The sequence below is a fragment of the Phoxinus phoxinus genome, assembly GCF_949152265.1.
Source record: "Phoxinus phoxinus genome assembly, chromosome: 13".
NCBI lineage: Eukaryota > Metazoa > Chordata > Actinopteri > Cypriniformes > Leuciscidae > Phoxinus > Phoxinus phoxinus.
In genome coordinates, this window is record NC_136888.1 from 22,538,721 (window position 1) to 22,553,666 (window position 14,946).

Genomic DNA, 14,946 nt, shown 5'->3' on the forward strand with positions numbered 1-14,946 from the left:
AAGTATATATTCTAAAAAATATTTATATACTAACCAGAACCAAGGACTTTAAAACTAATTATGTTTCCTGATGGCACTGGTTGTGTCTGAGTAATATTTACAAACTTGGAATGAAGAATTTCTGCTGTCATTTATCCATCATATTTATCTGTCTGTTTTGTGTCAGTCTGGATGTTTGTCATTTTTCACAGACTCATCTTTATGGCAGTTCCTCTCTGTGCAGGTGAACCCTGCAGCTCACCGACTTGTGAAAAATGCAGTCCCAACTAAAATAGTGTTACTGCACCTGCCTACATCCATGTGGACGTTTGTTTGCACATAACACAAGATGAAAACTGTAACTTTTAACAGAAAATGCTTGTATACATAAAAAAACTACTTTGAGCTTTATACCGGAGCTTTATTAATTTAAACACACACAATATCAAATATTAAGTGCTGCCTGTTAAACAGACGGTCTTTATAAAAATGACACATCCTGAGACAATTACCATTTTCCTTCAAATACAAAACCTATAAATACAAAATTATTCTGTACAATTTAAAAACATAATGCTTATTTAAAAACATCCCAAACAATGAGAACAACCCCACTATAAACTACAATCAAATGCACAAAACTGCAAACTTTAAGTACACACTTCAACACACTCATGCATATACAGACACACATTTTTCAAGTTTGTTAGGACAGGACAGTTGCATGAAGCAAAACCCAGATAAAACTTTAGTACACACTTCAAAAGGCATGTACAAGTTAATCAAATATCAAATCTGATTAACAACTTCTCTTAAACCCACCCCAACCCCTTGACAAATGCAGAATCAACCAATCAGTTTTCAAGAATGCTGCTAAATACAAATTTTTGTTTGCTGCAGAAGAATCGTTTCACTGAACTGGGTGTGGTTATCTAGTTGTAAAAATCAAGCTTTTCCATATTGTTTTCCCAACTCAAATGTGCCCTGCATTTAAGATCTGTTTTCAATAAGTGCATTTCTACACTCATTTCACTGAAACGGTTCAATTCTGCTATGTCTCTGCAGCTATAAAACCTACCATTCAGGTGTGGCAAGAGTTACAACTCCAAAAGGAAAAAAAAAAAAAAAATCCTGGAAACAAAGTTCACTTTGTATTCCCAGCAGTTCAGTGTTCAAACAGTGTCAAAGGTTTCTGCCAGATCCTATGAAAGATCCATTAACTACACAGAGTTGAGAAGTAAACCCTGAGAAGTCCATTACCATAATTTCAGGAAAACTGATTCTACAGGCATCAAACAGACTTAAAAAAAACACCAGTTTATCACTTTGAATTAATCATTTGGAAATCAGCTGCCAAATCTGGACATTCCCTGAGGTTTTAATACACAGACGTGTCAGGGGTACAATCTTGTTTCTTGAGGCATTATGTAGTACTACATAATCATTATTCAGTGCCATAGGAAAGCCCACATTTACAAGATCAAGTTATTACCGCACTGTGTCTAAAACTAAAAAGATGGAGGTAGAATGAACAGACAAGCACCCATTTCTTAAAATCTGAGCACTTGTTTCTTAACTGAAATGATTGGAATGACTGTTTTAGAAGAGTTTTTCAGATCTCTGGTTCAGTTGAGTCTGATTATGAAGCAGATGCCCTCCATACAAGCTCTCAAATCTTCAGTCTATAACAATTGAATTCACTAGTCTACATATCTGCAGAGGCACCTTTGTTTGCAGACAGATGAAAAAAATGGTCACACAGCCCTCTACTGGCAATGTTTGACAGTACTATAATAATTAAAGCTCTAGAAAAGCTTTAAAATGACCTGAGTTTCATAGATCTCATTCAAGAATTACTAATAAACAGTAAGTTCTAGCTCACACCTAGACGAGGCAAATACATAGGCCTGATTTTTTTTTTGGTCAATATTTAAGTAACGATGACCAAAAACAATGCTAATAGGCGAACATTTAACTTATAAAATTGAAATAATTAAACCACAAGACAAATTAATTTTTGTTTTCTCAAAAACTAAACTAAAATACCCTACTGTAGGTATAATATGGCTGACAGAAATAAAAAAATATGGCTTCATAGTGTACTAAACCTAACACATGGATCTCCTCTAGAGGGTGCTTGTTGACAATATTGTCTGATTCTAATAACTACAGTATTTAAATATTAAAACACGGCCTCATCCCAAATTTACTGTCTTTATCAGAAACGGAATCAATTAAGCCAATTCAGTAGTGCATTTTATATATGAACTTCAATCTGTCATAATGTGAAGGAGTGTTTTAAAACTTCATAGGATCTGAAACTGAATGAAACTTAATTACAATTGAACATGCATGCCATCAGTTGTTTCGTTACACTGGATGCCTCATGTTTTGAGCAAGTCTCCCAGATCATACGTGTCAAAAAAGTCCGATACGCCTTCTCCATCCTCCAGACCCCAGAGGTAGTCGTCGTGGCTGAGCTGAGGAGAGAAGCTAACAAAAGGCCCAGAGGTGTCGGATGTGAAGGCCAACCCAGGCAGCTGGTCTTCTGTGATTTGCAGAAGGCTGGGAGGAAGATCCAGAATCCCCTCCACATCGAGCAGGGACGTGCTTTCGCTTGTGCCTGACATTGATTGCTGAGGCTTTGACGGCAAACCTGAACAAAGAAACAGACTCCATTCAGCCGGTGTTTTGATAGCTAGGATTATCAAAAACGTAGTAGCAAAGTTTTGTAGATGGGTTAAATACACAGCCCTTTATTCATAGAAACTCTTGCACACAATGTCCCCACTAGATCTTATTCAACTGAAATGTAAACTGTTGTTATTGGCTCAAATACTTTTCAACACTTTTTGCTTTGCTTTGAAAGTGATAAGTAGTAGTAAGTTCCTGGTAATTGTCTCACCTTCGACTGGATGGGGTTTGGCAGGTGGGAAGACGGAGGGTGTGGCGGCACAGGGGGATTGTGGGTAATCTTTTCTGGGTGTGGCATTCTTAATGGGACTAGCGTCCTCCAAACATTCTTCAGGACACAAGTACACCTCAATTGGGCCGTTCTTGCTCTTCAAGTAAATCTGCAGCGAACCCTAGTGAAGAAAAAAAAAAAAGGATGACATTTTCCTGTAGGCAGTATTAAAGTTTAAAACATCTAGTGGGTCATAAATTATCAAAATTCTTGGTTACGACATTTTAAATCTAACTGTAACTGTTTTTTTTTAAAACTACTAATAAAACTTTACTCCCTGGGGGAAAAAAAAGCATTTGTTGGTTTGGATGCTTGTGTCCAACCAGGATTCACATAAGCTAATATTCAAGCTGCAACTTTGCAACCACGTTAGGTTTGGATTAACGCCTGTTTCACATTGAATGCGCAAGAAGAGTGGAGGCAGCGCAGAAGCTGTGTGTATGCAGAGCGGGTGTTGTGCTTTCACACTGGCAGCATTTGTCACGCTGAACCGCGGCTTGTGTACTGCAAACACAGATGAGTATCGTCCATTCTGATGTTTTTCAGGTTCTCCTCCGACCACAGTCTGTCACTGGTTTTGATATATGATGAGATGATATGATATACGTGATGCAGCAGTGTTCCTCTCCTACTGTCCCACACACACACACACATGCTGTATTCATATGTAGTAATCCTAAAGTTAAGATATACCTCTAGTTTTAATAATTTAAACAGGCCTTTGAAGTTTTGGCAAAAACTCATGGCAATGATGTGTTTTCGTGCATTTTATTTATTTTTTCATAGAGCTGAATGTCATATTGTGATTGTGAAACATGGAACACTTCAGTTATATGATTTATAGTGAAATTTGTTACATTTTTCAGCATAAGTGGCGCAGCAAAAATAGATTCAGCAGCGAAACGATTGTGGCACTGCCCCAGTGTGAATGCTCCGTTAACATGTGCCCCGAAAAAATATGCGCTGCTTACGTGTCCAGTGTGAAACGGGCCTAGGACGAATACTGACCTCAGATGCTTCTGGAACTTCCAGTTTGGTTTCAGACGGTGCCTTCACAGCTATAACAGTTTGATCTTTCAAGCTGTTTATGGTACGAATGTCCTGATAGGTCACATATCCTAATGTGAGCTTGAGTTAAGGACAAACTGCTTTGGCATCTAATACAGCTTTTAAAATGAATGACAGTTCAGTCATGAAGACTTAATGGCATTTCAAATGAACTGAACTATAAAGACTCACAATAGAGAGAAAAGAAGAGGATATCTAAGCCACGTAAGTGTTTGGAGGCATGGATGCATGCTGTTTGAACAGCATGTATGAGCAAGCACACAAACGTGAAGGAGACAAACCACTCCTCGGTTCTTCAGAGAACAAACACACACACAATGAAAGGATATCTTTGGTTGTCCTTGTTCTCTGTCAGTTCTCGTAGCCGTGTTGAGCTGGACTGAATGAGGTCGTCCAGAGCTTTCTCCTGCCTGTCCAGCTCAGAAAGTTCTTTCTTGAGAGCGCTGGTCTTCTCTGAATTGCAGGACGAGCCCTCAAACACACCACTGACCCTAAAGCACATGACATACAGAGAACATACTGTTTGAAACTGAAGAAACCATGATTATTTTAATATATTTTAAAAGGTCATTTATTCCTGTGATAGCAAAGCTGCATTTTCAACAGTGTTCAGCGCCACAATGTCCTACAGAAATCAAGTTGTCTAACAGAAAATGGGGATTTTTGCATTTTTGCAAATTTGAGCATTTATCACTCTGATTTACAGAACATTCAATCTAACACACTCACATCCACTGGATGTTGTTTTTGGATTTCTTGCGGATGAGCTGCACTCCCTCCAGAACATTGGTGATGTCGTAGATGCGTCTCTTCTGAACCTCTAGAACCTCTGTGGCCCAGTTCAGATCCAGAACCCCGTCAGCCGATTCGCTCAGCAAGCCCACAAATTTCTTAGTCAGCAGACCGAGGGAAGTGTCATAACGGGTACGTTCCCCTGGAGACTTGGGAGCTAGAGAGAGAAAGAGATACAAAAGAGCCATTCTTTTAGTTTGTAGTTATAGTTTGAGTACTACCAGCTGCAGTTCCTACTAGAAAAGCAAGAGATGCTTAAACAGGTGTGTTTACTTTTCAAACCATTATGATGAGAGGCCCTAAAACAGGTAGAAACTTCCGGCCCCTCAGTCAACGTATGGAAACAGTGGTCTCGGAATCAACAAAGGTCCATTTGTCTAACAGTGCTTAGTTGCAGATCATTAGGTTGTACTCACTTTTGGGGCTTGGTGCCCTCGCACATGCAGAGTTTCCCTTCCCCTTTGGTGTGCGGAATTCTGGGAGATAAAGGGGCTCTTCCAGATCTAGTCTCCTCTTGGCCTGAGACAGACAGACAGACAGACAACAAGAGAATGTTCATTATTTCTGCCTTAAAACTTCCTGTAGAAGTAGTCTCACCAAATCATCTGAATTAACATAGCTCCTAGTTTAGCATTGTGTCCTTGGTTTCTATGAAGGTGAAATTACATTTGCTAAACATTTACATTTTTTTCAGTTTTCAGGAAAGAGTGTGTTGAAAAGAACTCAAGAACAATTACTCCTATTTTCCCACTTTATATCCAACCCATCCTTCAAAAAAAAAGAAGAAAAAAAAAGTTATTGTCCTCTCTTCCTTGAGAGGGTCACCTCAGTGAGTACTAATGCAATTCACACAAAGTAAGCTTTTGAACATATCAGCACACATGTAACAGGCAAAGTTGCAATGCTAAAGACAGATTTCTTTCTTATGTATTGTGCCATATATCCGAATAAAAGGGATTATCGAAAAATAAATGTAGGGTGAGGACTTGGTTCAATCCATTGGTTGTTGATTAGATGGAGGCAGACCGGAATGAGAGCTTGCAGTCGATTATAAGAAAGGGGCGGATTTAACCAAACTAAATGATATATGTCTGTCATAAGTCAGCAGAGAGAAATCTGTCGTTTCACCAGAAATTACAAGGTCAAAAAACAACCAATGACAAGATCAATAACATGCACGTCCACTTTAAAGCGGTTCATTTACCATAATGGATGATTGACAGGCAAGTAGGCAGCCCTTAGTCTGGAACAAGTCAGAATGCATGCGTTTATACTAAAAATAGGAAGTGATCATGTTTTTAACAACTTTTGAGTTCGGCTTCATTGATCAGGTTGCAAAGTGTCTTGGACTATTACCTCCATTTATGCTTGAATCACCCCAAAAAGGATCTCAGTCACATTTAAACAGGGTCTACATTACATAACTACATTAAGAACCTGATATTGTAAACCTCTGGTTAGTGCGATGGGTTTTAATTTCTCTTTGAGCCTGATACGACCATCTGTATTAATTCAAACCTTTTACCATTAAAACCTTTAAGGAGGGAATGACCTGAGTGTTTACACATTTCTGAAATCTTTAGCATTCCACACCGGGCAGATGGGCTTGTTTCAGCAACCCAACTCCACAATGAACTGGTTTAAAGAAGCCAACTGACATGGAAACCTGCACCCACACATTCCTGTTTGATTTCCAGTGCCATTCAGGGCTGCAGCTCACTCAAGAATACTTCTGTAATAGACACTGAGCACGTGCTGAGAACAGTTCACTTATCCTGTGTGCACGAGCATCTGCTAAAATGTTTGCACTGCCCTGACCTGAACAACATCTACACCTGTCACTGACATCTGGAGCTGCCGAGCAGGTGGTTGGGGGAGAGGAGGAGCGCAATCTTTCAGTTTTTTTGGTTTCCCCCTTCCATTCTTTTTCCCTCTTTTTTTAGTAATGACTAATATATATATATATATATATATATATATATATATATATATATATATATATCAGAAATTATTAAATTATATGGCACGTATGTTAGTGTCAAACTAAAATTCTAATATTCGTCGAATTTAAAATAAATAAATAATTATTTGAATGTTAAAAAAGGTGCATTCGAATTTTAGGAGTGCGTCAGGCAGCATTATCAGTGGCGAACAAGATGCGGTAATGATGTAAGAGTTGTTGTGTTTTTAATGTTTTTCTTAGCCTAAAGACCTAACCAAGCAGTTCACACTGAATGCATTCTCTGCGCTGCTTTTCCATGTTTTCTATGTAAATGAGCGCTAGATGGACATATTTGACCGTTGCACTCTCACCTCCGAACTGAGAGCCGCATGTTTAGTAAAGCTATGTAAAGTAAAAAAGTTCAACTTAAAAAAAAAAAAAAAAACATGTAGAGACTTCATGTTTTTTTCCCACCTTTTCACTGCATTTCATGTTTTTAGACACAAAAAAGTATTTTTTACTTTATTTTTTATTCTCTTTATTAACCTATGCATACATACATGAAACTGTTTTGTTCAATTGTTTATGCAATTTACTAAATATTTGATTTACAAATGTTAGTTTAAACATTATGCACTTTTTTGTAGTCAGTCAGGTTATTTCATTGCTTTGAATAAACAATTTAATACGGTGCATTAATATTTTGCTCATTGCGCCCTCTCGTGGCCTCCAGAGTCAAACCAAAAGCCCCCCCCCCCCCCCCCCCTTTAGAATTATAAAATTAATTTTGGCAGCCCTAATTATAGATGAATCTCTGAACATGAAAATGTGTAGCTGCATTTTTTTTGTGCATATTTTAAGAACGTTGAAATCATCATTTTATGGGTACTTGGCAAGAAGGTTTAAAAAAACAATACATGTCTCAACTAAGAGTTGCTCTGGAGTCACCACTTGAAGTTTAAAGAAGAGGCTTTTGGGTAAGACTTTAAGGAGCATCTTTGAGTTACATGTCTTCATCAAATCTGTGTTAACGTCAGCTGTTACCATGCTTGGCTCATGATGAACACACAACCACCTGGGTGTGAGAGGGGGACCTTTGTGTGGTTCTGTTTCTCAGAACAGCAGCATCTCATGTCTGTAAGAGTTTGTGGTTGGTTCTGCCTATTTCCTGTGTCAGTGGGAAATGAGAAGTGAGAAATGCTGGCTCAGAGCGGATTGGGTGGAAGCCAAATCATTCACTTATAAAGCATTGATCTGGGAGCAGCCTTAAAGTACCTACTGAAAAACAAACATTACCCACTACTAGCTAATAAACTGATTTATATCAGAAACTGGTGGGACCGCTCCAGGCTCAGGAGTTTCCTAAAGATATGCAAATCCACGGAGTAAGTCAACATCACACACAGATGTGTGTGTGTGTGTGTGTGTGTGTGTGTGTGTGTGTGGTATGCACACGGAATGTATTAATCAATATCTTCCTGCACATTGTATCTGTGTGAACCTTGAATACTTTGAAAAAAAGTATCTGGCAAATGCACAATAGAAATATAGTGTGTAAAGATAACAATTTAAATGATAGCAGCATGCAGTGACTGTGGAACCATTATGGTCTATATGTGATCTTTGCAACTAAATGGGTTAAGATAAATAACTTAATATAATGCAAGTATTTATAATGCTTATATTTAGTTATCATAGTTTGATATAATAATATTATCAGTTATCAAGTCATAAAAACAACATTGGTTAATCTCTTTATACCTTACTCATTATTGCTAAACTGACTTAAATAACTTAAGACAGATCTGCACTATTTCTCTTCTCACTAACTGGCTGGAGGCGAGAAATCATGAGTCCTAAACAGTGTTATTGAGTAACTTTCCAACTAATCTGAGGGGGGTTGTAACAAACACAATCTGCCTGGAAAAACAAACAGGTTTCTGTACGCCTACAGACACACGTGAGGAAAAATTACCTGCCAACTGTGCCACTCCCAAACACACACACACACGCTATGCTCAAACTGTAAGAGCGTTAAAAGTCATTCTGCATCAGTGACGTATTTCGAGGTGTCAAAACGAAAGGGAGACACAGGTAAAGGCTGAAGGGGAAGTCCAGATGAAAAGGGCGTAAGGGGATGATACTTTGAAATGCAAAACTTGGCCAGATGGGTCTATGCAGTGCGATCTAAATTACACAATTTAAACAGCTTGAGGCCCATCACCCACCTTGTTGATGCAACACCTGGTTACTGGAGGGCCCACAGGGGGAAATAGGTAAATTAAGAGAATGAAATGAGGTCAAATGACCTGAGGGCCTCTGGGAAGCGGTGGGGGTGGAAGAGAGGGAGGGCATCACAAGGATCTCAGGAAACAAAGCCAAATCATGTGTTCTTCAACATGGTGTTCACAGACCAGTGGTTGATCACTTGATCTCGGACATGTGAGATTGTGAGTGAACCAGAGACCTAGTGATCTCCATGACCTTTTCAATCCTCAAAGTTTGGCTCTATTGTATAGTTCTCGTCTCTAGTCTTTATTTTCCTTCTTTGGAGCTTGCCGAAATAACCCTGACATTATTAACTGCAGCATGTAGTCTGACTGCAACTATTCTTTCTCGTGCTTATGCATTTGATAAATGTCGACTTGCTAAAACATGAACCCAACCTATGGTAACAAAATATGATCTGGGAAAACAAAGCTATTAAATATCCCGAACTGCCAGTCGTTACTTATGTTTACATGCAAACCAACAAGATGGTAATTATTGAAACATCCTGTTTTACTTTTTTACATGCAAATCAATAATCTGGCAATGATAGAGGGTGGGGGAAAACAAAAATAAGTGGATGTACAAGAATAAAACAAAAACAACAAAAAAACAGGTCATTTCCTGGTGGTGACATCAAAACGTGAGCATCTATGTATTCTGTATATTACACAGGAACTAGCTTCGGTCTTAAAGTGACTGCAGACTATAAATACTTGCTATCCATCATTAATGTTAGTCAAACAACAAAGCTTTAAAGATTAATCTATATTTAATTTATACAGTGAACACTATAGTGTTATTTTATATTTAGGCCTAATTATAACATGTCTGTACCTAAATAGCTACTTCAGTTAAACGTTACTTTATTTGTAACTTTGATGTATTGTATTTTATATTGTATTTGTTCTTATTTTTTACTAACCGTTCACTTATCTTTAATAATGTTTGAACTTTATTAGTTAGGCTAGTAGTTTCTGCTGCGGTATCAAAGTACTTAAAGTGTAGTTTAAAGCTACACTGTGTGAGATGTTCTCCCATCTAGCGGTGAAATTGTATATGACTACCAACTGAATATTACTTTCTAGCCCCTCCCATTCCCGAGGGCGTTTTAACTCCTAGGCCGTATATATCCAAGATTAACAAGGCTTCCAGTTCGACTTCGTCCATGAGTGTGCCTTCAAGTGATGAGGTTACTTTAGAAAACTATTACAAATTGCATTTATTTATTTAGTCAGTTAACATGTTGGTTATGACCTCTATGTAAAACGAATAATAGTTTAGCGTTTTCGTTATTTTAGTACCATTTCATTGCTAACATCAGCTATCAGTTTATTTTAGTAAATTATCAGTGCTATCGTTATTCTTTATATTGTACGAGATTAATAGTGCAAGGCAAATCTGCCGGCAGTCGCGATAATCTCTCCCTCGCATTCGTCACGGTGCCACGGAGTGTAAAAGTGCGAAAGGCGAAGCTTGAATTTCCCTCTTTGGCTAATGTATTTTCAAGATGGAGGCGCAACATGGCTGCCGCCATTCGAGTGACTCGCTAGTATGTAATACGAGTTTACGAGAATACTTGATTAGTTGGTGGAAGTAATTACACATGAATGAGCACATATCATTTTGAAAGAACAAAGGAAGTTAGCCTAAGTTGCACATAACCCCTATATGATCCGAACCATGAGTTTTGTGATCCGTTGAACCACCACTGCTGAAAATACAGATTGTGCAGCTGACTAAACGTCTTTCTGAAACAAAACAACTTTCAGTAGACAAAAACTCCATAAAAATTTTTTTTAAGTTGCGAGTTGTGAAAATGATCTGATCTGGGATCTTTATACAGTGCATGCCATTGTAAAGACTGTACATCTATTCCTCACAGCCTCGTTTTCATCTGCATTAAATTCAATACAGCGTCTAACCTGACCTGAAAGGTCTATAATGGCGTATGTGTCTTAAATGTTTCACACAGGAACTGGCTTACTTCCACATTGAAAAATAAGGTGGATAAACATCCCTTACATAAATGATTATAAAGACAAACTAATATTTTTGTTGTTCTTTGGAATAAAATGCAACATTGATAACTCATTTACAATAAGAATGTGTATTTGGAGAGGATAGGTCAATTCTATTTGGATGGGTTAATTATAACTTAATGTTGACCAAGTCATTTTAAAGAAATGAGGCTCAAGGGTACTAGAAGTTTCTGCAAAATCCATTAAATGTAATTCATTTTAGTTTTTAAAGTAAAGGTTTAAATGTCTAAGGACAGTAATGGGAGCTTCAGGTGTGTCCTTTATGTCAAACTGAAAAAGGGGCAGAGAACAAGAGTGAAACTCTTTACAGCAAGAGATATAACTGTTGCACATTGGTGTGAAAAACTGAACCAGGGAAACTGGAAGTAGTTGACGATGCCATATGGAGCTTCACTAGACACTTTTTGTTTCAAAAAAAGAAACTAAAGAAGTTGGAATGATAAAAAAATAAAAATAAAAAATGGAATCAGGGAAAGCACTAGGACAAGGCCTGATTTGTTAACATAAGCTGACGTTATGGTTAAGAAACCATTTTAAGTTGATCAACTGATTAATTCCCTGAGAAGCAGTCTGAGACAGGCTTATTATAATAGAATGTCAGAGTTTATGAGGCATGTATATCAGTCCCCAATGCAGACGCCCAGTCTGTTATCAGCCCTAACCCATGTTTTACAGCGCGAGTCTGTGATCACCCCTTTTGTTTATCAGCTGGAAGCAGTAAGCAACACAGCAACACAGAGAGAAGTTCGACACATGCAGTTCCTGGAGCAAATCCTCTGACCTTTTTGACCTTTTCAACAGGTTGAGCTTCTGTGAGGACGAATGGTGAGACAGGTGTGCAACGGCACGGGGGAAATGGAGAGATAATTACAAATGCAGCTACATAATAAAAGCAGTAGAATTCAAGAGTTTGTACATACAAATACAGGAGTAACCAGTTTGCGGATCAGTAATGAACCTGGGTCATTTAAACATTTGGCTTTATGGGAGCATTCATGTTTATTCATTATGTTTTATAGTTTGCTAAATGTAAAAGGTTCTGTACTGAAAGGAGTTTAGCTTTGAGGACCCTTCCCCCGCTTTACTATTAGGCATGAACCATATAATATAATGTCCAGTCCAGAAGCTGTAAAGCACCCTTCCCCCATCAATCTACCACCTCCCCCCTGAAATAGCCCTTTAATGGCAAGCCAGTTAAACAATTACTCCTTAAAACCAATTAAACTGTCTAATTTGATATAACTAGTACTTATTTTTATTTACTAGTAGTAAGTAATGCAATAGGAAATATTTTTCCCCCCTAAATTTCAAAAGTAGCTAAGCTATTCATTAAATAATGGTAGGCCTACTAGTATTTTCCTACTACAAGCAATTTTCCAGTAATGTCAAGGTAACTATGCATTTTCCACAGCCAACAAATTGTCATTTTTGTCATTGGTGATGAGTGTTTCAGATATAAACATTACCTTTTGACTTCTGATTGTTGTAGGTTCAGATCACAAGGTTATCTACTGATTAATTAGGTACCAGTACTGATACTTTAGCTGCTAGCTACTAGTGTTTATTCCAGTTTTCATAGTTCTAATTGTTCAGACACTACCGATTTATTAAACAGTAGAGAGCATTCGTAATGTTGATATTTGAACCACAGATCTCTACAGAATTCAATGACATAAATTAGCAATTTTATTTAAAAGGAACCAGGGAATATAGGCCTTGTCAGGGTAGATGCTATATTGAATTGTACACATATGAAAACAGGGTTGAGAGTGATTGATTTCACTGTATAAAAGACCTATAGGCCTATGTAATTTTCAAAAACTCAACTATATATAGTTTTGTCCACTGAATTTATGTTAAGATATTTCATCAGCTAAACAAATGGCAAGTTGTTAAACAGTACAGTCCCTTGAACTCACTGCACTTCAATTCCTTATCGTATTCATTCCTGTCAAAAACTAAATATTTAACAAGTAGACTAAGGTTTATATTGTGACTAATAGCAAAACAATAAGTACTATATTTTAATGTAAAAATAAAAGGACGACTAGTTTAAGAATCAAATTGCTTGCCACACTCTTACCTAAAAGTCCTATCCTAATGTCATGACTGAAATATACATAAGTTGTGGTCATGTTCTCGAATTACTGGCCTGCTTTATTCATTCATGAGGACATTATATATTTTCAGTACATCAGAGATGATGGCACAAAAAAAACTCCCTGCCAAAGAGTTTTATATGTTGAAGAACGTGGATTTCACAGTGTGACTGTAGCCGCGGTTTAGTAAATGACATATTGTACTAGGACATGAAACAGGAAGCATGCATGCGCATTCATAACGTAATAGCAAGAATTGGAGTGTCGGTGAAAAGAGGCTTACCGGCAGCCGCCCGGAAGAGATCCGCGCCGGCTTGGGTTCGGGCCCGTGGGGGGTCGCGTACAAACAGTTGGCTCTCTGCTCCGCAGCTGCTGTGTTCCCGATCTGAGTGAAGTATCCAGCCGGTACCAGATTCGTCGGTGGGCTTGCAAGTCCCGTGTTGAAAAAATCAGTCCTCGCCGCGGAGAACATTTTCTTCTGCGGGCACGAGAGTCCAGAGACTGCACCTCTCCCAGAAGCAGGAGAAATCCCCCTGGGTATCCGCATCATTTTGCGTACGAAAACCCGCGAAAGTGACGCAAAAGAAACTCTTTTATTAGGCAAATCGCGTCTATAGCTTAACGTTACTGAAGAACAAGTCAACCGTCAAAATGAATATGTATATCTTTAAAGACTACAAACGCTACAGACGATATGCACTTCAGTATAATAAATCCTGTTAAAGTTGTAGATAAATTATGCGTGAAAAATAACAAAAATATAAATATCCGACATACACAAAACTCTCTCCCAAGGGTCCTTTGTTGTAGTGGAACGAGAGAGACTATTATGTCTTAATATACAGCAAATAACTTAAGTTAAACATATACACGTACCCGCCGGGTCATTCAGTTTTATAAATCTACCTTTAAAAGGTAAACAAAGCTTAGAAAATGCTCCTTTCGTAGTTGTTGCGTAAAGCCGGTGGTGGTGGGAAACGTTCCTGTGTGTCTGTAATCCCTCTCCGGCAGAGAAGCTTTGCTTTGACATCAGCTCAACAGAGGAGTGCTATTTTAGCGCCAAATTACGTCCCGCGAAATTTGGATCTCCCGCGGTTGGAGACGCTCAGCGATTGGCTGCCGGCACGCCTCACTCGTTCGGATTCTGAATATATTTACATGTAACAGTTGGTGCCTAGCGGTCTTCCTCTTAAAGAGACAGCGCCTTTTTAATCTCTTTTGTGAACAAGGGCTTTAGTCTTCAGATAGTACAACAACAGCGTTATCAAACGTATCCTAGTCATATTTAGATTTAGCATAGATATAATTCATATAAACACATTTCATAATATACAAAAAATGGACATATGCTCTCAAATGAACTTCTATCACATGAAATACAAATTTTGTTCTATGAAAAATAGCACATAAAACGATCATAAAAGCATTTACACACATAATAAAGTTGAAAGATGACTTTACAGCATGCCCATTGTGTTTCCATGGTTTCCAAATTCATCATCATAGATTAATCTTAAATGTCAATGTTTTTTTAACAGCAAAATGGAAAATAGTTGACTCTGGCGTTGCCTGACTTAATGAAAGGAGACGTAAGGGGAAAACAAGAGCTTTAAAGCCCTAAACAACCCCACAGAAAAGAACCTTTACACTTGAAAGGATCTTATCATCTGGCACAAAGAGTGAACCCCCACCTTGCTTCAGATGATTGTTGAGACTCTCCCACCCAGCCATTTGCCCAATGAGTGTTCAGGAGAGGCAAATAACCTTTGGCAACGGAGCAATCATTCCCAG

General features: G+C 38.1%; 1 protein-coding gene across 1 annotated transcript; it reads right to left on the minus strand.

Moving 5' to 3' along the window:
• Positions 1-388: 388 nt before the first annotated feature.
• Positions 389-14,202, minus strand: e2f2 (E2F transcription factor 2). Its single transcript, XM_079633005.1, has 7 exons — positions 13,439-14,202; positions 5,221-5,323; positions 4,742-4,961; positions 4,340-4,503; positions 3,953-4,065; positions 2,885-3,065; positions 389-2,635 (listed from the first exon to the last, which is right to left on the minus strand). The coding sequence occupies exons 1-7, from the start codon at positions 13,703-13,705 to the stop codon at positions 2,364-2,366; spliced, it is 1,320 nt and encodes a 439-aa protein (XP_079489131.1). The 5' UTR covers positions 13,706-14,202; the 3' UTR covers positions 389-2,363.
• Between the last annotated feature and the right edge of the window lie 744 nt (positions 14,203-14,946).